General features: G+C 37.3%; 1 protein-coding gene and 1 pseudogene across 1 annotated transcript in view; one reads left to right on the top strand and one right to left on the bottom strand.

Annotated features, from left to right (window-relative positions):
- The window catches only part of TACR3 (tachykinin receptor 3), a 69,933-nt gene that overhangs the window by 29,363 nt on the left and 17,163 nt on the right, over positions 1 to 23,407 (bottom strand). Inside the window, exons 2-3 of the mRNA XM_068975316.1 lie at positions 11,434 to 11,622; positions 9,334 to 9,484 (exon numbers count right to left, since the gene is read on the bottom strand). Of these exons, the coding sequence (XP_068831417.1) occupies positions 9,334 to 9,484; positions 11,434 to 11,622 (340 nt within the window). The remainder of the gene's footprint in view (positions 1 to 9,333; positions 9,485 to 11,433; positions 11,623 to 23,407) is intronic.
- Positions 16,858 to 20,033, top strand: LOC138082205 (14-3-3 protein epsilon pseudogene; annotated as a pseudogene).

The raw sequence follows: 23,407 nt of genomic DNA, 5'->3' as shown, positions 1-23,407 counted from the left end.
CCAACCATGTCATCCTCTGCCACCTCCTTCCCCTTTTGCTTTCAGTCTTTCCCAGCATCAGGGTCTTCCAGTGAGTGGGTTCTTCACATCAGGTGCCCAAAGTACTGGAGATTCAGCTTCAGCATCAGTCCTTCCAATGAATATTCAGGGTTTTCCAGACTGATCCCTTCTATTTTGCCATGACTTTTTCTAGGTTCAACATTTCTGCTTATCTTTCTTTAAAATAAAATATTTTCCATCTATTCCAGAATATTATCATGAGGTAAAATTTAAAAAATGTGTATAGATTGCATTCTATAAAAATAGAATTGGCAAAAAAAGGAAAAAAATTGGAAAGAATTTTCTTCACAGATTCTGAGCTAGTTTTGGACTCCATGATTGCTCTCTTGTTTTTGGCATCTAGGGCACATATATTTATTATGTGCATTTTACATGCATTCCTATATACATATTTATAAAAGTAATGGATAGAGAACTATTATATGTAAACAACATGACATTGCACTATAAATAGATGCTCTATGTATTAATATTTCCTGTGATTTTCCTTCCTGTTTCTGTCCCACTAGTGTGCCTATGAAACACCTACCTAAGCATAGGTCAAAGCATGTATTTTTTTCTTTCCTCAAACCAGATAGGGCTAGAGGTAGGAGAAGAAGGATGTGGAGGGGTGGCTGAGACCAGAGAGGAAAAGTGTAAGAACTGAAGTCCAACAAAGTAGAAGGAGAGCAAATTTTATTTTTGAGTGGGGAGTGCTTCATGCTGAACTGACCTTAAGTGTTGATCTTCCCATTTCAATCTGCACAGTATCCTTGCAAACAACAGTATAATATGAGTGACTGGTTACTTCAGTCAGTTCAGTTTGGTCGCTCAGTCATGTCTGACTCTTTGCAACCCCATGAACCGCAGCACGCCAGGCCTCCCTGTCCATCACCAACTCCTGGAGTCTACCCAAACCCATGTCCATTGAGTCGGTGATGCCATCCGACCATCTGATCCTCTGTTGTTCCCTTCTCTGCCTGCCATCAATCTTTCCCAGCATCAGGGTCTTTTCCACTGAGTCAGCTCTTCGCATCAGGTGGCCAAAGTATTGGAGTTTCAGCTTCAACATCAGCCCTTCCAATGAACACTCAGGACTGGTCTCCTTTAGGATGGACTGATTGGATATCCTTGCAGTCCAAGGGACTCTCAAGAGTCTTCTCCATCACCACAGTTCAAAAGCATCAATTCTTCTACGCTCACCTTTCTTTATAGTCCAACTCTCACATCCATACATGACCACTGGAAAAACCATAGCCTTGACTAGATGGACCTTTGTTGGCAAAGTAATGTCTCTGCTTTTTAATATGCTATCTAGGTTGGTCATAACTTTCCTTCCAAGGAGTAAGTGTCTTTTAATTTCATGGCTGCAATCACCATCTGCAGTGATTTTGGAGGCCAGAAAAATAAAAGTCAGCCACTGTTTCCACTGTTTCCCCATCTATTTGCCATGAAGTGCTGGGACTGGATGCCATGACCTTAGTTTTCTGAATGTTGAGCTTTAAGCCAACTTTTTCACTCTCCTCTTTTACTTTCATCAAGAGGCTTTTTCGTTCTTCTTCACTTTCTGCCATAACATTGGTGTCATCTGCATATCTGAAGTTATTGATATTTCTCCCGGCAATCTTGATTCCAGCTTGTGCTTCATCCAGCCCAGTGTTTCTCATGATGTACTCTGCATAGAAGTTAAATAAGCAGGGTGACAATATACAGCCTTGACATACTCTTTTTCCTATTTGGAACCAGTCTGTTGTTCCATGTCCAGTTCTAACTGTTGCTTCCTGACCTGCATACAGGTTTCTCAAACTTATGTGGGGTCAAAGGTTTGAAGGGAAAATTTTGCCTCCAACTAAAATCAACTACACAGAACCCATTAGAAAATTTTCTATAAGCTTTTCTCACTAATGTTTATGACCTGAAATATATCCTCTTTTATAGGATTTTACAAAGTTTAAATAAAATCACTTGTGCATAATGCCTAGTCCACATTATATGTTAAATAAATTTTTGATGATCTCAATCATGGGTATGTATAGCTGGAAGAGAACTTGAAAGTGATCTGCTTCAATCTTCTTGTTTTACAAATATGACAATGAGCCCAGAGAAAAGTGATAACTCAAACAAAGTAAGTCTGAAATAAAATACCATGTCTGGAACTCAACTGTCCAGAGTCCCAGTTCTTCCACAGTGGTATCTCTTATATCTCTTTTGTTTTGTATCAATATCTATCACTCTCTTTCCTGCTATGTCTCTCTCTCTCTCTCTCTCAGGCACATACAAGACATTGTGCTCATTTGGCTTTACAAACCTGAATTTTCTCCAGATATGAGAAACAATTACATCTATATATATCTATTTATATTTGGCAGTGGCGATGTAATTATTGTGGAATGCTTTTAGTTGCAGCAAACCCATTAATATCATTATGTGTTAGCGTGTTATATTAACTGAGGGGAATTTGTTAAGGGAGGTTGTGTATTGTTTTTATTCAGCATATGTTAGAGGAGCTTTAAAGTGTTTAAAAAACTCATTTGAACTAAAAACAAAAAAAGTACTCATTTAAGCTGATTTATAATTTTTCACAATCAAAACCAGGTTTTAGTGTATATTTTTGCAGGTAAAATAGATGCCTCCTCACTTTGGTAATTGCATGAAGTTCCAGTGTACAGATAAACTGTTTTTTTAAAATGTAATTTTTGTTGATTGCTGGTACTGGAAATAAGTGTTAAGTTGACTGGTGGTACTGGAAGATAATTTTTTCTTAAAAACAACATTATGTATTTTAGTCAGTTTAACCTACAAAAGCTTTTAAAGTCAGAATGTATCAATAAATAATATAATAATGTATTCAATTGTACTCCTGGTAATTAAACAACTAGAAAGATAAGAAAATAATTACTTTACCTTATTTATCACCACCACACAGCAAAGCACAGAAATGATCATTAAAATACAGAAATTATGATCGTGTTCTCTAGAATGAGACTTTCTGGGTTTATATCCTGACTCTGTCATTCACTAGACTAGGCAGTTACCCCAGCTAATGACTGTTTCTTCATCTGCCAACTGAAAATAACAATAATGCTTCCCTTATGTGGTTGTCAGAATTCAATTGGCTAAACTATTTAAAGCACCTAAATCAAGTGTCTGGGACATAACAAGCACAGTAAATGCTTGTTGCTTATGTAGAGCTATCACAAGCATTGTACTTTATATTAGTGATAATAATTAGGTTTATTTTTGTCTCATAAATAGATGAAGATACATGCAGATTGGAAGTACATGTTTATGACATTAAGTACCAGACACATTAATATATACATTATCTTTAGTAGCCCTCATCAAAAAACTTTCTTTTTTTTTAAATTAATTGTACCTGTATTTATTTATTTATTTATTTTTATCATGTCATTTTTTTTTTAAATTTTAATTTTTACTTTATTTTGCTTTACAATACTGTATTGGTTTTGCCGTACATTGACATGAATCCACCACGGGTGTACATGCGTTCCCAAACATGAACCCCCCTCCCACCTCCCTCCCCATAACATCTCTTTTGTTCAAGAAAAGGAACAATACTTTCATATGCTGTGAATGAGAAGATGGACAGGAGACTGGCTCAAGGTAGCTGCCAACTCTTTGCAGTTCAGTGTAATAGAAAGAATGCATTCCACAGGACTGAAAGGGCTTACTTATACTATTACCAGCTGTATGAATTTGGGTCCCATTCACCTTTCCCAGACCTTCAGTTTCCTGATTTGTTAAAAATGGAAGAAAGTAATTTCTAGTATGCCTACCTCCTACGATCCACTGGATCATAGAAAAAGCAAGAGAGTTCCAAAAAAACATCTACTTCTGCTTTATTGATTATGCCAAAGCCTTTGACTGTGTGGATCACAACAAACTGTGGAAAATTCTTCAAGATATGGGAATACCAGACCACCTTCCCTGCCTCTTGAGAAATCTTTATGCAGGTCAAGAAGCAATGGTTAGAACTGGACATGGAACAACAGACTGATTCCAAATTGGGAAAGGAGTATGTCAGGGCTGTATATTGTCACCCTGTTTATTTAACTTCTACGCAGAGTACATCCTGCGAAATGCCGGGCTGGATGAAGCACAAGCTGGAATCAAGATTGCTGGGAGAAATATCAATAACCTCAGATATGCAGATGACACCACCCTTATGGCAGAAAGTAAAAAGGAACTAAAAAGCCTCTTGATAAAAGTGAAAGAGGAGAGTGAAAAAGCTGGCTTAAAACTCAACATTCAGAAAACGAAGATCATGGCATTTGGTCCCATTCATGGAAAATAGATGAGGAAACAATGGAAACAGTGACAGATTTTATTTTCTTGGGCTCCAAAATTACTGTAGATGGTGATTGCAGCCATGAAATTAAAAGATTCTTGCTCCTTGGAGGAAAAGCCATGACCAATCTGGACAGCATATTAAAAAGCAGAGACATTTGCTGACATAGGTCCGTCTAGTCAAAGCTATGGTTTTTCCAGTAGTCATGTATGGATGTGAGAGTTGGACCATTAAGAAAGCTGAGCACCGAAGAATTGATGCTTTTGATGTGTGGTGCTGGAGAAGACCCTTGGGAGTCCCTTGGACTGCAAGGAGATCCAACCAGTCTATCCTAAAGGAAATCAGTCCTGAATATTCATTGGAAGGACTGATGCTAAAGCTGAAGCTCCACTAACTTTGGCCACCTGATGTGAAGAAATGGCTCATTGGAAAAGACCCTGATGCTGGGAAATATTGAAGAAGGCGGGAAGAGAAAGGGGTGACAGAGGATGAGATGGTTGAATGGCATCACTGACTTAATGGACATAAGTTTGAGCAAGCTCCAGGAGTTGGTGATGGACAGGGAAGCCTGGTGTGCTGCAGTCCATGGAGTCACAAATAGTCAGACATGACTGAGTGACTGAACTTATTTACTTACTTAGGCCTACCTCTTGGGACTACTGTGAGATTAGTACAGTCTATGTATGAGAATGCACTTCATGTAATATAAGTAATACTCAGACATAAAGTATCATTCTGAAATCTATTCCTTTGAGATAGCTCTCTGAAAGAACTCAACTCTAAAAATTTTGTTTAGGATTCAAGTCCAATTTCTGCCACTTATAATTTTGTGAATTCGGGGCTCAATTTCATTTTTCTGTAAAACAAGAAAAATTCACATAGATAATGCGAGAATTAAATAATATTTATGTGAAAGTTATTTATAAACTGTGACTCATGTTAAAATGTAGGTCAATATTATGCTTAAATAGATAAATGACCAGTTTTATACCTCTTTACTTTTCCACCACATGATGCTTTCTTATCTTCATAACAAAGTGCTTTATATATTCAAAGTAAAGTGCCTATATAATAAAGTGCACATATATACAAAGTGCCTTAAGTAACAGGTACCATTTACTGAGAACAGTTCTATGTGCCAGGAAATTTTTGAAGTGTCACTGGTATTATTTTCAAAGTATGCATATTGTGAAGCAGGACAAATGTTATGGTTGAGTGGGGGTGGTTAATCCTCATTTTCCTGACAGCTTCACGTTAGTTTAACTTTTAGACATATTAGGTTATATATAGCTTAGACATGGAATTTATTTCCACTCACTGTTCATAGAATTTAATCTACAGGACTCAAAACTGAATACAGTTCCTGAAGACCTTAAGAAAAAGAGAAATGGCAGCAATGTTTCCTAGTAGTTGCAAAGATCTTTTCAGTATTCTGACTAAAATTTCTTAAACTTTTTTTTAATTCTTATTCACGTGTCTGGGGAGCTCAATCAGTAACTGCTGTTTTGTTTTTATTAATAGTACATTGACTCAGAGTTGTTTATAGAGTTGTTTTTTCCAAGCAGTCATGATGAATTTGCTCTCTTGTAACCAACACTCTCTTATTTCTCAAGTCCAATCTGTAGTATCAAAGATGTAATCTCTAGGAGACAACATACGATTAAATGGCCCATCCAGGGTAAAATTCATATCTTTTACCTAAACAGTCATACTGATATAAGAAAAGAGCATAATTACTAGAAATAAGAGTATTCCAAACTATACTAAGTAAGTGAAGTGAAGTCGCTCAGTTGTGTCTGACTCTTTGCGACCCCGTGGACTGTAGCCTACCAGGCTTCTCCGTCCATGAGATTTTCCAGGCAAGAATACTGGAGTGGGTTACCATTAGACAATATAGTTGGTGATGGACAAGGAGGCCTGGTGTGCTGCGATTCATGGGGTCGCAAAGAGTTGGACACAACTGAGCAACTGAACTAACTAAATTTTAAATAAAAAAAATTAAGAGAAGAGCTATTTTTATTTTGAAACTTTAAATTTTGTGGCAAAATGAGTGTTACTTTCATAATACTAATAATGGTCATATTAGTAAGTGACTGTGAAAGAAATCTAAGGACAAGGTGATTTATTATGAGAAGCCCTTGTCATAGATGTCATTTTATATTATTTCAGCCAAGATCACAACCTGAGAAATAGAAATATGGAGTAGAACTTTCATATGTCTTAATTTTTGAAATATTCTAAAAGAATCAGTCTCTCAGTTTGAATTGATATTTATACTTTGAAATTGCAGAGTAATGCAGTAAAAATGAAATATGTATGCCATATTCTCATCTGCTATAGAGGGGCAAATGCAAAAATATTCCTTCTTTCTTTTGTTCCTTCTGGGATTCAACTCAAAAATAAAAAGAAACACTCAGAATAAATTTTTATCTTTTCCTAGAAAAATATTACGTCAATATTAAGGAAAAGGAGCTATTATCTATAATTACTGAACTTATTTTAAGTTGTGTAGAATTGAATAGGGGAAAAGTGTTTTAAAAATGCTTAAACTAGTAGGAAAGAAATAAAAGACAAGAAAGTAAGCAGGAAGTACAAAGACAAGTGATTCTGAAATATAGTACGTAGAATATGGGACTTCCCTGGTGGCTCAGTGGTAAAGAATTCTCCTGCCAATGCAGGAGATGCAGGAGCCATGGGTTTGATCCCTGGGTCAGAAAGATCCCTTGGAGAAGAAAATGGCAGACAACTCCAGTATTCTTGTCTGGGAAATCCCATGGACAGAGGAGCCTGGTGGGCTACAGTCCCTGGGGTTGAAAAGAGTCAGACAGGACTTAGCAACTGAACAACAACAGCAATGTAGACTATCACATCAGTTATTTAATGTGATTATGCCTAAAACATAGCTGTTTAGAAAATACGCCCCCTGCAAAGAGTATCTTGCAGCATGATCAAGATGTTAGAAAGTGAGGATCAAAAGGAGAAGGAGAGAAGGAGAAACTGTTCACTTAAGATGATTATGTTACTGAAGTTCTGCTAGCTCTACGATTCTTTTATTTTTTTTTTTAATGTGGTAAAGACATAGTTTGGTTGTTTGTGCACTTTATTTTTAAATTTTATTGAAGTATAGTTGATTTACAAGTTTTGTTAATTTCTGTTGTACAACAAAGTGATTCAGTCATATATATATACATTCTTTTCCATTAGGTTTTATCACAGGCTATTGAATATAGTTCCCTGTGCTATACAGTAGGATCTTGTTGTTTATCCATTCTAAATGGAGTTGTTTGCATCTACTAACCCCAAACTTCCAGGCAATCCTCTCTCCCTCCCGCACTTTTCCTTGGGAACCACAATCTGTTCTCTACGTCTGTGAGTCCATTTCTGTTTTGTGTGTGGTTGCGTGCATTCTAAGTCACTTCAGTCATGTCCGACTCTATGCAGCCCTGTGGACTGTAGCCCACCAGGCTCCTCTGTCCATAAGATTCTCCAGGCAGGAATACTGGAGTGGGTTGCCATGCCCTCCTTAGATAAGTTCATTCATATTTTGGATTCTACCCATAAACGATGTCCTATGGTATTTGAATTCTTTCTCTGACTTACTTCACTTAGTATCATCATTTCTAGGTCCATCCATATTACTGCAGATGGCATTGTTACTTTCTCTTTGTGACTTAGTAGTATTCCATTATACATATGTACCACATTCTCTTTATCCATTTGTCTGTAAATGGAAAATTAAGTTCTCTCCGTGTCTTGGCTATTGTAAATAGCATTGGAGGGAACACTAGGGTACATGTTTTTTTTTTGAATTATAGTTTTCTCTGATATATATGCTCAGCAGTGGGATTGTGTACTTCATTTTTTAGTTTTCTTTTCCCCAAAGAGAAATAAAATGAAATTATATATACTATAGGCTGAAATAACTAAATTGATGTGAAAAAATATTTGCTTTCAAATACTCAACCTAACAATCAAATGCTAACCAAACATAAAGTCTTGTCTGTCAACAGAGAAAAAACCTATTAATGTTAAAATAGAATCTACTTTCTATACTAGGTTTTAAAAACCTGATTGATTGTTGTTCAGTGAGTGTCGGTAAGTAATAGTCCCACATAAATAAATGAATCATAAATGGAATAATAATAATTGACATAATCGGTGTGTCTCACTTATCCTTGGAAAAACCTCTGTGATTTGCACTAGGTAGTCATCAGTTGGTGAGAGAAAGATCGAATAGAGATTCTAAGATTCCTTTTAACTATGCAAATTTACTATAAAAAAATCTCACTCACTGAGTCACATAGTAGTAGTCAGAAAAGGAAACAATGAAAAATAATCCTATTAAAATGTCACTATGATAATTCTTATAGGTTTTCTTGCTTAATGTGAATTGTTCAGAAATAATTTTTATCATGTCACCCAGTAAGCTGTACAACAGCATTAATGTAACTTCATCTGTTAATCAGATGGCTGTGTAGAAGCCAGATAAAGGATAGGGGTGGAATGTGGGGAGGTGTAGGGAAGAGAAGAAGAATGAGATACATAAATGGATATTATAGATTTATAGCACAGACTAAGAGAGATGCCTTTCCTGGGATAAATAGAACTTCTGAAAGATTATATAGTACATCAGAGGCATTTTGTTTAATAAAAGACTAAGATAACTAGAGCTGCAGAAATACAACCAACTGTGACTCCTACAGTGAAATTTCAGAAGTTTCTAGTGGTATAATTAAGAATATTCTGCAAAAGGTAATAGTTTTTCTGTAAGGAAATGACTACTCTTATCATAAACTGCTATTGTACATGACTAGTGGCTTATAGAAGATAAAAAAAGCAAAATTTAAAAAAAAGAAAGAAGGGGGAAAAATAAAAGTAGGAGTAAAGCATCAAATTATATATTAAAATGCCATAACTAGATTTTTTTTCCCTTCTCTGATGCACCACAATTTATGCAAATGCTGGAAAGTTATACGGAACAGTACCTTTCTTTTAGCCTTTAGCTGCTCATGATACTTGTCACAGGTGTCCCCTGGGATCTCTCCTCCCCAGAGGGTGATTCCAACGATGGTGTATGTGATGCCCATGACAAGCAATGGGAAGCAGTACACCAGGATAATAACAATAATATGGTAACTGCAAGAAAGAAGAAAAGTACATGCTGAAGAGCATGCTGGAGTGAAATAATGAGACTTTGAATTCATCCCATTTTAAGTCATAATTGAAAATGCCAATGACTAGCCCACATTTTCTCTTCTAAGTCCTCATTTCACAATTTCACCAAAACACCTAGCTACTGTCACCTGTACTGTGTGCTGTGCTCAGTCGCTTCAGTTGTGTCCAACTCTTTGCAACCCCGTGGATTGTAGCCCACCAGGCTTCTCTGTCCATGTGATTCTCCAGGCAAGAATACTGGAGTGGGTTGTCATGCCCTCCTCCAGGGATCTTCCCGACCCAGGGGTTGAACTCATGGCTTCTGCATGTCCCACATTGGAGGTGGATTCTTTACCACTGAGCCACCAAGGGAAGTCCCAGCTATTGTCATCTACAATCATCGACATACTACCAGTTTAAATTTGTCAGTTTTTACTTCACATATGAAAACTATAGCATTCATACAGAGCTCGTTGAAACTGCACATTTCCCCTTGCCTAGAGGCTTCAAAATGAGTATTTTCCTTTGCTTGGTAATCACTAGGCTAACCTAATTAAACAGATAATCAGAGGAAAAGAGATGGCACAGAGTAAACTGATCAACTGATACATTTTCTTCTGTGTAAATCTATTACATACATCTTGCAACATCAGTCATATTTGAAATAAATCATTCTTCCTCTAAAGGAAAAAAATGTAGCTAGATGTTCTGAGTCATATTAGAGTTTTATCAAAGTCTTGGCACATTTTGATTATATCATTAAATTTGGTAAATAACATATGGAGGTATTAGTCATGTCAAAGTCATTATACTATAAATTATCAAACTAAATTTTGGGATTTCATAGCTTTAAATAAAAATTATAAAAATATTACTATGGTGGACTAAGACAGGAGCCAATAATATAATAGCCAAATTAGAATTTGTATAAACTTTTGAGTGACTTCCACTGTCTTAGGAAGGCTTTAAAAAAATTTTGGTATACTAATCTCAATATCTGTGTTTTTTGGTAAAGCTGTCTTTCTGATAGCTTATTAAGTGTTAAAGTCAGTGGTGAATTGATTCAGTCAACAAATAATTTAATTTTATTAATATGAATAATTTTGTTTTGCTATCATACAAATAAGATATGTTAGCATTACATAATGGAAAGAATGCAGTCCTCAGTTTAATAACTGCTGCCTGCTTTTCCTTTAATAAACACTCCTCAATCTTTTTCTTTAAAAATCTGGACTCTGAGTAGAGCAGAGTTTGATAAAATATCTGCTTTAAGATGATCATTGTATTTGCATTATTTGTTAGTTTTTAAAGGAAAAAAACAGATCACTAAATAAGAATTTTATTTGAAATAAAATTTAAATGGTTAGAATAAAAAACAAAATGGAAACAGTTGTTTTGCTAATTTGCTTTTTTTAAGGTGTGTCCAAAATATGAAATACCAAAGTCTAACATGTAGCATTCCTATCTCCTTTCTGACCTAAGTGTTTAATGCTAAAACAAAGAAAGGAACACAACCAGGAACATACCAAGACTCGCTTTCCTTTCAGCCAGGCTTCTTACAAGAGCAATCCACACCTTGGGTTTCAGTTCCACCCTTCTCACTCATTCCTTAATACAGAACAACCTACTTTTCCTTTGCGCTTTCATCTGCAGTTATCTTATCATCTTCTCTGGAAACTCTCCAGAGCTACCCTATATTTTCATCACATTTTTCCAATTAGAAATCACTGTAACTTATACAAACCAACTGATCATATCATACTGTACTATATACAGATAGTATAGTATTTTTATGTGTCTTTTTTCCGAAGTAATGTTTGAGCCCTTAAAGGAACTGTCTATGCCTTATCTGCTTAACTGTTGCTCCCAACCTATAGTTCCTTAAGTGCTCAATGCATTTAGTTGAAGATTATAATAGATAATTAACTTACGTGAAATGTTGCTTGGGGCCTTCTGGCCATTGCACGTAGCAAAGAGTACGGCCCGGCATGACTTTGGTTTTGGAATAAAGACACTGAGGGAATGCAAGTAGAAATGCTAGAATCCAAATGCCTCCAATGACAATCTTGGTTGCGGTGGCAGACAGTCTGGGCTTCAAGGGGTCAATGATGGCCATATACCTGTATAAAAACAAACAAAATCATTTTGTTGGGTCTCTTGTTAGCAGAGTTTAAAGTGAGTTTCAGAGGACTTTCAAGGGCCATGGTTATCTCTTTTCTAGTAAATAAATAAATAAAAATTTCGCTTGCATAGAGACAGCATAGAGTAATTATGGGATAGTCTTATCAATCAGGCAGATCAAGGTTCAAATCCTATCCTGTCACTTATTTAACTTTTTGAACTTCAACTTTATTTTTTTTTTAAATAGAAATAAGAACACCCCCTCTTAGTGGTGAAGTCAAGATCAACAGAAATAATACAAGTGAAAGGTATCAATTATTTGGTGCTGTGCCTAGCACATTATCAGAACTCTGCCGAACGGAATCAGAAATGTATGCATTAAGTGCTTAAAAAATATGAGTTCTGTACCCTAAGACCTCCATTTTTCTTGTGTATGTTTAACTTTATAAAAAGAAAATTCTAGAGAACTAATATAGATAATGTCCACATGATTGACAAAGATGAGGAATCCCTAGGAAAGATATTGTCAACATATCCATTGAAAAGCATCCAGAGACATGGTTCAGGATTTAGATAAGGACGAATAAACCAAGTTTGACTAAGGTTATGTTGTTACCTCCAAAACAGTTCATACTATATCATACAAATCTACATAGTGTCTACGTAACTATATATAACATAATTGCTATAGGAACTTATATTTAAGGCTCTAAGAAACATCAGTTCAGTTCAGTTCAGTTCATTCACTCAGTTGTGTCCGACTCTTCGCGACCCCATGAATCGCAGCACGCCAGGCCTCCCTGTCCATCACCAACTCCCGGACTTCACTCAGACTCACATCCATCGAGTCCGTGATGCCATCCAGCCATCTCATCCTCTGTCGTCCCCTTCTCCTCCTGCCCCCAATCCCTCCCAGCATCAGAGTTTTTCCAATGAGTCAACTCTTCGCATGAGGTGGCCAAAGTACTGGAGTTTCAGCTTTAGCATCATTGCTTCCAAAGAAATCCCAGGGCTGATCTCCTTCAGAATGGACTGGTTGGATCTCCTTGGAATCCAAGGGACTCAAGATTCTTCTCCAACACCACAGTTCAAAAACAGTTCAAAAGCATCAATTCTTCGGCGCTCAGCCTTCTTCACAGTCCAACTCTCACATCCATACATGACTACTGGAAAAACCACAGCCTTGACTAGATGGACCTTAAGCACATATTATTTTTAGAGTGCAACGTTTTGGGAAATTAGAAACTGTTTGAATATGGTAACAAAAGTCAAGCTTTATTCACTTGGTAAAATAGTAACACTATGTCTGGGAGAATCAAATTCTAGTTTTAAATTGGATAATATGGCTCATTGCCAACTTATGGCCAATAGTCACAGTAGAAAATAATGTATGCTAAATTAATTGTATCTTGGCATTTCTCTCAATAAAGCATATTATTTAATCATACTACTTTTACTGTTTACCATTTTGTGTTTTTCAAAGGTAACAGTTTTATCAAAGAATGAATATTACTTAAACCAAAAACATTTACTTTTATGAATAAGTATTTCAACATGAGTAATTCATTAATTTGCTTATTGCTATTTGCTTTTGCAACTATTAGGTAGAACTAGATCTTCAGTGATATATTGGTACTTATACACTATTGATAATATTAGCTTTAGTTGTAATTTACTTAAAGAAAATATTCTTAATTTATTATATATGACAGCTAATGTGTCTGACTCTTTAGGACCCTATGGACTGTAGCCTGCCAGGCTCCTCACTCCATGGGATTCTCCAGGCAGGAATACTGGAGTGGGTTGCCATTTCCTTCTCCAATGACAGCTACTAGGCAAAAGTGAATGTTAGATATGACAAAAGTAACAGTAAAACAGTACCTTGGTTTAAGCAAATACACTGCCTAAAAAAGAAAATAAAATGCATACGTTTGAATTTGAAAACTGTTTAAAATTCACCTCTCATGCTTATGTTGGTAAAAATTAATTAATCAAATAATACTATCTCTATTTTACAGAAAAGAAGACTTGAGGCTTAAAGTTTAAGTACATTGTTTAAAAATGTCCAAGATGGTAAGAATTCAAATTCTAAGCCAGTTCTGCCAATCCTTGAAGTCTATATAGGTACAGATTATAGCTTGGAATATAACTATTCATATGAGGAATTATGGAAGAGAAAGAGAAATATATAAGGTATCTGTCTTCCAAAGAATCAGAAGTCACATTTTGTCTGTAAATTCACACATTTATGTGTAACATTAGAGACAAATGTCAAATATATAAAGGCAATAATTTTGGTTGGTTATTTTTGTTCCCCCTGCTGTGGACTGTAGCTCACCATGCCATTTCTCTCATTATACTGAAGTTTTGCATTATGGTGTTTACAGAGTCAGACACACAACTTATCAATAAATGTTTTACTGAACTGAATATCCCTCAATCCTATCATAATCTTTGCTTTTTTTGCTTGTACTGGAAATTTATGAATCCAGTTTGAATGTTTAGACAGTTGCTATTTTGAGACTAAAATAAGAAGTTGAGTGACATGAGTAGGTTTAAAGTCCTGTACAGCCACTTCAGCATGGACAATTCAAAATAAACTGCAAAGTTTTCAGTGATCTTTTTTAAAACAATCTATTAGTTTAGTGTTAGAGGAATTATTTCCTACAGGTAGAATACTGTTTCACTTAAACTGTATGGAAGCAAGCAATCAATTTATGTTCTCACCAACATTTAAGTGAAAGTAGAAATTTTGAAACTTCAAGCTGACATTTTTGTCATTTTTGGTTTGATCTATTATTCATTCATTCAACCAAATATTTATTGGACGCCTGCTGTAACATTCCAGACACTGTAGTAATACAACAGTGAGAAAAAATGACCTTTGCAGAACTCACAGTTGAGTGAAGTAGGTAGATACTAATCAAATAATCTCATTAATAAGTTTAAAATTACAAATATATTAAGTGTTACAAAGGCAATGTTTATGGCTGTTTTAGTGCATTTAGCAGAAAAAACATTTAGATGATCAATCAGTTCTCCCTAAGAAAAGAGTTCTGGGTTGAAACCTGAAAAGGTGACTAGGCAAGGTAGCAGAAGGGTGAAGGTTGTAAAAAAGATTTCTGAGAGAACAAACAACACATGGAAAATTCCTGTGCAAATGGTGGGGTTTTCAGTTCAGTTCAGTTCAATTGCTCAGTCATGTCCTACTCTTTGTGACCCTATGGACCACAGCACGCCAGGCCTCCCTGTCCATCACCAACTCCTGGAGTTTACCCAAACTCATGTACATTGAGCTGGTGATGGAATCCAACCATCTTATCCTCTGTCATCCCCTTCTCCTCCTGCCCCCAATACCTCCCAGCATCAGGGTCTTTTCCAATGAGTTAGCTCTTCTGATCAGGTGGCCAAAGTATTGGAGTTTCAGCTTCAACATCAGTCCTTCCAATGAACACTCAGGACTGATGTCCTTTAGGATGGACTGGTTGGATCTCCTTGAAGTCTAAGGGACTCTCAAGAGTCTTCTCCAACACCACAGTTCAAAAGCATCAATTCTTCAGTGCTCAGCTTTCTTTCTTTTCTTTTTCAACTCTCACATTCATACATGACTACTGGAAAAATCATAGCCTTGACTAGATGGACCTTTGTTGGCAAAGTAATGTCTCTGCTTTTTAATATGCTGTCTAGGTTGGTCATAACTTTCCTTCCAAGGAGTAAGCATCTTGTAATTTCATGGCTGCAGTCACCATCTGCAGTGATATTATCGGTCGAATTATGTCCCCCTAATGAAAGTGGAGAGTGAAAAAGTTGGCTTAAAGCTCAATGTTCAGAAAATGAAGATCATGGCATCCGGTCCCATCACTTCATGGGAAATAGATGGGGAAACAGTGGAAACAGTGTCAGACTTTATATTTTTGGGCTCCAAAATCACTGCAGATGGTGACTGCAGCCATGAAATTAAAAGACGCTTACTCCTTGGAAGAAAAGTTATGACCAACCTAGATAGTATATTCAAAAGCAGAGACATTACTTTGCCAACTAAGGTCCGTCTAGTCAAGTCTATGGTTTTTCCTGTGGTCACGTATGGATGGATGTGAGAGTTGGACTGTGAAGAAGGCTGAGTGCTGAAGAACTGATGCTTTTGAACTGTGGTGTTGGAGAAGACTCTTGAGAGTCCCTTGGACTGCAAGGAGATCCAACCAATCCATTCTGAAGGAGATCAGCCCTGGGATTTCTTTGGAAGGAATGATGCTAAAGCTGAAACTCCAGTACTTTGGCCACCTCATGTGAAGAGTTGACTCACTGGAAAAGACTTTGATGCTGGGAGGGATTGGGGGCAGGAGGAGAAGGGGACGACAGAGGATGAGATGGCTGGATGGCATCACGGACATGATGGATGTGAGTCTGAGTGAACTCCGGGAGTTGGTGATGGACAGGGAGGCCTGGCGTGCTGTGACTCATGGGGTCGCAAAGAGTCGGACACGACTGAGTGACTGAACTGAACTGATCTGAATAAAAGATACATTCAAGTCCTAATACCCAGTATCATAGGAGGTGACCTTGTGAGGAAATAGTTTTATATAGGTAATCAAATTAAAATAAGGTCATCAGGATGGGCCCTAATTCAATATAAGGCATAAAGGAGAATTCTGGAAACAGAAACACAGAAAGAATGCCACATGAAGATCGAGGATTGAGTGATGTGTCTACAAGCCAAGGAATGCCAAAGACCCCAGCAATCCACCAGAAGCTAGGAAGGGCAGGCAGAATTTCCTCATAGGCTTCAGAGGAGCATGACCCTTGCCAACCCATTGATTTAAGACTTCTAGCTTCCAGAAATGTGAGAAATAAATTTCTGTTAAGTCACCCAGTTTGTTCTGGTTTGTTACAATTTGATAGGTAAGGGTGGGAGAACCATGTGCACTTGAGGACCTGAAGGCTAAAGTAACTGAAATGCTGAAAGTGAAGGGGGAAAGTGATTTGAGATGAAGTTGCAGTGTAGGTCATGGAATTTTGTCCTCTTGAAAGTAATTGAAGTGATTCAATCAGGAAGGGAGAGTAATCAGATTTTAGCCTGGAGAATGAATTGAAAGAGGGAAAGAATGGAAGCGGGGAAGTAAGTTACCTCATTACTGATTTTGTTTGGGTGAGAGATGATTGCTGCTTGGGACAGAGTATCACCACTGGAGACTAAATTACATTAATGACTGAGGAAGACAAAGAAATGTTGAAATATGGCAGAAAGGGAGAGCCAGTTGGCCAAAGAAATAGGTGGAAGTGCCAGGTACTGCTGAAGAAATTGGTGATTGAAATTGGTGATTAGAAATTCACTGTGGCATCGATATTTCCTATTCTGCAACTCTCTCTAGGAATAATAATTCGTTCAACAGTAACATGAAGAAAATGGATCCTTAGGGTCTGCAAATAAAGACCCTTTGGACATTGAAGAAAAATGATCAAATCCAGGATATAATTTTACTCAAATGATTGTCAGTACTTTATGATTCCTTTAAATAAATATATATCTTTGATATGATCACATTCGACTTTTCTAGGTGTTTGTTTGAGCTCACTACCATTCTTCCCTCACCAAACAGATTCTCAGATATATTAGAGCCTCCTTAGTATGACTTGTTTTCCCAAAAATAGCTATGATTGGATTCTTCACTCTTCTGCTTAGCCTATCACCTAAGAAAGTTTTAAAGTCACTTTTTAAAAAAGATATTTTTCTGATGTGGATAATTTTTAAAGTATTTATTGAATTTGTTACAATATTGCTTCTGTTTTATGCTTTGGGTTTTTTTGGCTGCAAGGCATGTGGGAACTTAGCTTCCTGACCAGGGATTGAACCCTCTGTGTTGGAAGGCAAAGTCTGAATCATTGGACCACTAGGGAAGTCCCTATATCCATCAGAAGCTCACATTTAATGCCATCTTTTATTAGTTTTCCTTTTCACTGCAATACTAGATCACTTTCCTTTATCATTTACTTCTTTTTCTGATATGATTCAAGGGGTCTTTTTCATCAGAAAGATGTCTTTTGCAAAACAGAATTCTTTGACATAACTGCTTACTCTCAGTAAGCAAGCTTTTCCATTTTGTAATTGTTCTTGGTATATGGTATAATTCTTCCTTTCATTAGCCTTTTTAATAAGCTCTGTTTCTGGATCTTTATATTAAAATTTTGGGTATAAAGACACTGCAGCCTTCAAATGTTTGCTTGCTTATATTAAATATTATTTACCTGAAATAATACAGATTTTACTATTTTCCACTTTGCTTCTGGCCAGCATAGACACTGTTTTAGTATGTAAATTCAGGACCCTCTAATCTGAAGTGAAGAGATGAAGCCTTAGGAAGAAGTACTTGGTAAGAAGTATGTGTACAGCTGGAGACTTAGCCAATTTGTAGCAAAACTGAAAGGCAAGAGTGGTACATATATCTCAGAAGTTATCTTCTTCCTGCCATGCCCTCCAGGGGTCTACATTATGTAAAGCCAAGAAAAGGCCAGAGAACAAGAATCGCTATTGATATAGTGAGTCTATAGAAGTAGTCAGCCTGGTAGGCAGGGTCAGAAAAAAGAGTGGAATAGACAGTGAGTAGATCTGAATTGACAAATGGAAATTATCCAGCTCAGATATAATTTCAGGTTTTTTCACATGCTGGTTTCCTTGCTGAAGTGATTTTCTCTTGCTCATACATTATTCTAAAGTTCTATGGCTGGAAAACTTCCATCCATCCTTTAATTTCCACTCAGATTACAGAACGACACTGTAGATTCTCTTCCTCTCTCTATCCAGAGTTTGTTTTTATGTCTTCAGTGCTGCAACAGAATTATGCTCATACTTTGATTTTAGCTCATTGGAGATGTGATTTATTCTTCACTGTTCTCTAGCACCTAAAAAATTTTCCATAATAGTCAGCTTGACTGTTGAATAGTGACTGCAAATAGCTGTTGAATATTTGGACAGATAGATAAGTGAATGCTGCTACTACTGCTAAGTCACTTCAGTTGTGTCCGACTCTGTGCGACTCCATAGATGGCAGCCCACCAGGCTCCCCCATTCCTGGGATTCTCCAAGCAAGAACACTGGAGTGGGTTGCCATTTCCTTCTCCAATGCATGAAAGTGAAAAGTGAAAATTGAAAGTGAAGTTGCTCAGTCGTGTCCGACTCTTAGCGACCCCATGAACTGAAGCTACCAGGCTCCTCCGTCCATGGGATTCCCCAGGCAAGAGTACTGGAGTGGGATCTGAGATAAGTGAATAATTGTTTATAAATGAAAATTTCAAAGTGTACACATGCAAGACAGGAAAAAAGACACAGCTGTGTATAACGGACTTTTGGACTCAGAGAGAGAGGGAGAGGGCTGGATGATTTGGGAGAATGGCATTCTATAATGTATACTATCATGTAAGAATTGAATCGCCAGTCTATGTCTGACGCAGGATACAGCATGCTTGGGGCTGGTGCATGGGGATCACCCACAGAGATGTTATGGGGAGGGAGGTGGGAGGGGGTTTCATGTTTGGGAACACATGTAAGAATTAAAGATTTTAAAATTTAATAAAAAAAAATAAAAAAAAAAACAAAGTGTACACAATTTTAAAAAGGAAGAAAGAAGAAAACAAGGGAGGAGAAGACAAACTAAAAATGATTCAGGAATATTAACAAATGGTTGAGACTGAGCTAATCTGTTGTGGCAGTTTGGATGTACTGGACACATCATTCGAGCAGCTAACACTGGTGAGTCCAGGGTTTTCTATTATAAAATGAAAGGGGACTACCACAGGTGTTAGGCTGAATTTGCCACAGGAAATGACAGGAAGGAGGCTGCAGAGAACAGCCTAGTGGCTTATAAAGCTGCTAGTGATATTGGAGAAGGTGATGGCACCCCACTCCAGTATTCTTGCCTGGAAAATCCCACGGATGGGAAGGCTGCAGTCCATGGGGTCGCTGAGGGTTGGACACGACTGAGCAACTTCACTTTCACTTTCATGCATTGGAGAAGGAAATGGCAACCCACTCCAGTACTCTTGTCTGGAGAATCCCAGGGACAGGGGAGCCTGCTGGGCTGCCATCTATGGGGTCACACAGAGTCAGACATGACTGAGGTGACTTAGCAGCAGCGGCGATACTGCAATGACAGAATGTCCATCAAAACATCCCATTTGCTTAGGTCTTGCTCTCAATTTTTCTGTATTCTACTATGAAATTCTTAATTCCCCTGACTGTGCCTGCAGGTTGGCAAAAGCAGCTTTTGATGATGCAACGGCAGAACTGGACATGCTGAGTGAAGAAAGCTACAAAAACTCTACACTTATCATGCAGTTATTACGTGATAATCTGACACTGGACTTCAGAATAAGGAAGCACTGCAGGATGTGGAAGATGAAAATCTGGGAGACATAAAAGTCAACAAGAGAAACTATCTCTGACCACCCTAGACCTTCCCATCCCACCCCTCTTGGAAATTCCCTCATTGTCACTGAGAAACACCAAATCTGACTTTTACATTTGGTCTCAGAATTTAGGTTCCCGTCCTGTTGGTTTTCTTTTTTTTTTTTACACAGTTTTCAAAAGTTCTTAAAGGCAAGAGTGAATTTCTGTGGATTTTTCTAGTCCCAGCTTTTAGGTTAAGAACACTAACAGGACTGCATAGAGGCTTTTTCAGCATTACTGTATTGTCTCCTGCCAGATGTGGCAAGATCACCATTAGAATGGAAATTACATTCATTCAAAAGCCATTAGAATTTTACGTGATGCAAGCATCTAAGAGAAAGGTTAATCACACTATAGAGGTGTATGTGGTATCATTTCCCCTTTTTCTAATTGTTTAATTGAATTTTATACCAGTGTTTAAAATTAATTGGATGTCAACTTGAGGTGGTAAAAGGTTGTTTGGGGAGTTAATTGTAATGGTTTTGCTGTAAGTATTTCAACCTCTGCTGAAATGTTGCTGAAAAGCACAGTGCTGGTAACAGTTCAACAATCCACGGCTGTTCATTCTTGCCTACTTTTACTCTCCCTCTGATGCAGGTTAGCGTTGAAGGAAAAGCCTGGATGCATGTTCAATTCTTGGTTTCTTTTCTTTCCCTCTCCCCCTGGGCCCCGCCCCTCCCCTCCTTGCTCCCCCGACATCTGTCTTTTGTTCAATATGTGTAACTTGAAGCTAATTTGTACTGCTGGATATCTGACTGGAGTCACAGATACAGAATCTGTATCACACTGAAACACAACATGGATTAACATTAAACAAATAAAACAAACCTAAATTAAAAAGGAATAGCTTTCTGTTCAGTCATTAAGTCGCTTAGGTTTCTTTACTTTGCTAAATGGGAATAATAAACATAATGTAGAGTATAATTATGTGGTAAAAATGACATTAAATTACATAGTGTATACAAGGAGACTTAGATAATATCAGGCACAGTAGACCCTCAAATCACTCTAAAACTATGTTGAATACAATTAAATTAACACTTGAAACTTAAAAACCAAGCTGCTGTGGTAAGCTTGAGATAAAACCAAGCAAAGATAACTCATCTAATGTAGTTCTTAGCTAGTTGTGAATAGAGTGGAAAGAAAAGTAAGTTCATGCCAAAATTCTGACCTAAGGATTAAAAAAATTTCTTTTGATATTATCCTAGCTCCTCACAGAAACTATTTAATCAAGGTAGTGTATTATAGGTCATTTCTCTTTCAAATCTCTCCTTTAGACAGTTTCCTGTATGGAGAGTAGTAAGGTCTTTGCACCCTCAATCAGGGCAGCTAGTGCTCAATGGTTCAATGATTAAATAGAAATGTTCAGTGTTATACTTGGAGACTCTGTAAGTTCTTTGGGTGCAATGGGAATTAATTTCCCTCAATTTTGTTTAATATGGATCTATACCATCTTAAACTCCTTTTTGAAGTGGGCTGTGGCAATTCCACTCTGTTATCTTTAACATTAGAGAGACGGTGTTGTCAGTCAAGCATAAGGACTTCTACATCTTCAGGTAATTTAAACTGTGATGATGTAAATGCTTACTTCACTGTGCAAATAGAAGAAAAGAGGTATAGATAACCATCACAAAGAGTTGGACACAACTGAGTGACTAAACTGAACTGAAACTAGAAGAATAATATAGTCTCGGATATCATGCTCATGCTCAGTCTCTACAGTCATGTCCGACTCCTTGCAACCCTGTGGACTATAGCCCACCAGGCTCTTCTGTCCAAGGGAGTGGCTTCCCTTGCCCTCCTCCAGGGGATCTTCCTTACCCAGAAGTCGAACCCAAGTCTCCTGTGTTGACTGCATTGCAGGCAGATTCTTTACCTCTGAGCCACTGGAGAAGCCCATTCTTGGATATATACTTAGATTATAAATATATTCATAACATCTGGGATAATACTGCACATATTTGGCACCCATAACATATTTATTGGGGCTTCCCTGGTGGCTCAGTGGTCAAGCACTCACCTGCCAAAGCAGAATATGTAGATTCGATCCCTGGATTGGGAAATCCCTGGAGCAGGAAATGGAAACCCACTCCAGAATTCTTGCCTGGGAAATCCCATGGACAGAATAAGCCTAGTGGGCCACAGTCCATTGGGTCACAAGAGTCCAACACAACTTAGCAATTAAACAACATATTTATTATATGACTAAATTAATGAATAAATGGAGGTAATTAAAAAAATTGTTTTTATATCATTGAAAAATTTGTACTCAATAAGGTATCATGAATATATAATTAAAAAGAAAAATCAGCTATGAAAATAATTGCAAACAATAGCAACAATAACAGCTATAAAGAAAGAAAGAAAAGACACCCAGATTCAACAGCAATACTGTATTTATTACTGACAGGAGTAATACTGGAAGAAATAATACTGCTTTTCTTAGCAGATGAAATGATCTTCCATATTTCCATTGCCTACCCCAACTGAAAATCCTAAGGAATCCGCAAAACTCAAAACCTATTAAAATTGATAAATAAATTCAGCATGGTCACAGGATACAGGTTCAATCAACTATATTTCTATATACTAGCTATGTCTTGCCCGCACTAGTAGTAGACATGGGCAAGACATAACTAGTATATAGAAATACAATTACATCTATTACTGTGGGCAAGAATCCCTTAGAAGAAATGGAGTAGCCCTCATAGTCAACAAAAGAGTCCTTGGGTGCAATCTCAAAAATGACAGAATGATCTGTGTTCATTTCCAAGGCAAGCCCTTCAGTATCACAGTAATCTAAGTTTGTGTGCCAACCACTAATCCTGAAGAAACTGAAGTTGAACAGTTCTATGATGACCTACAAACCTCCTAGAACTAACACCAAACAAAGATGTCCTTTGCATCATAGGGGACTTGAATGCAAAAGTAGGAAGTCAAGAGATACCTGGAGTAACAAGCAAGTTTGGCCTTGGAGTACAAAATGAAGTGGGGCAAAGACTAATAGAGTTTTGCAAGAGAATGCACTGGTCATAGCAAACACCCTCTTCCAACAACACCAAAGATGACTCTACACATGGATATCACTAGATGGTCAACACCAAAATCAGACTGATTATATTCTTTGCAGCCAAAGATGGAGAAGCTCTATACAGTCAGCAAAAACAAGACCAGGAGCTGACGGGCTCAGATCATGAACTTCTTATTGTCAAATGCAGACTTAAATGGAAGAAAGTAGTGAAAGCCACAGGCCCATTCAGGTATGACTTAAATCAAATTCATTACAACTATATAGTAGAAGTGAGAAATAGATGCAAGGGATTAGATCTGATAGACCAGGTGCC

This window comes from Capricornis sumatraensis, chromosome 7, assembly GCF_032405125.1.
Source record: "Capricornis sumatraensis isolate serow.1 chromosome 7, serow.2, whole genome shotgun sequence".
NCBI lineage: Eukaryota > Metazoa > Chordata > Mammalia > Artiodactyla > Bovidae > Capricornis > Capricornis sumatraensis.
This window is presented reverse-complemented; position numbering and strand designations above follow the sequence as displayed.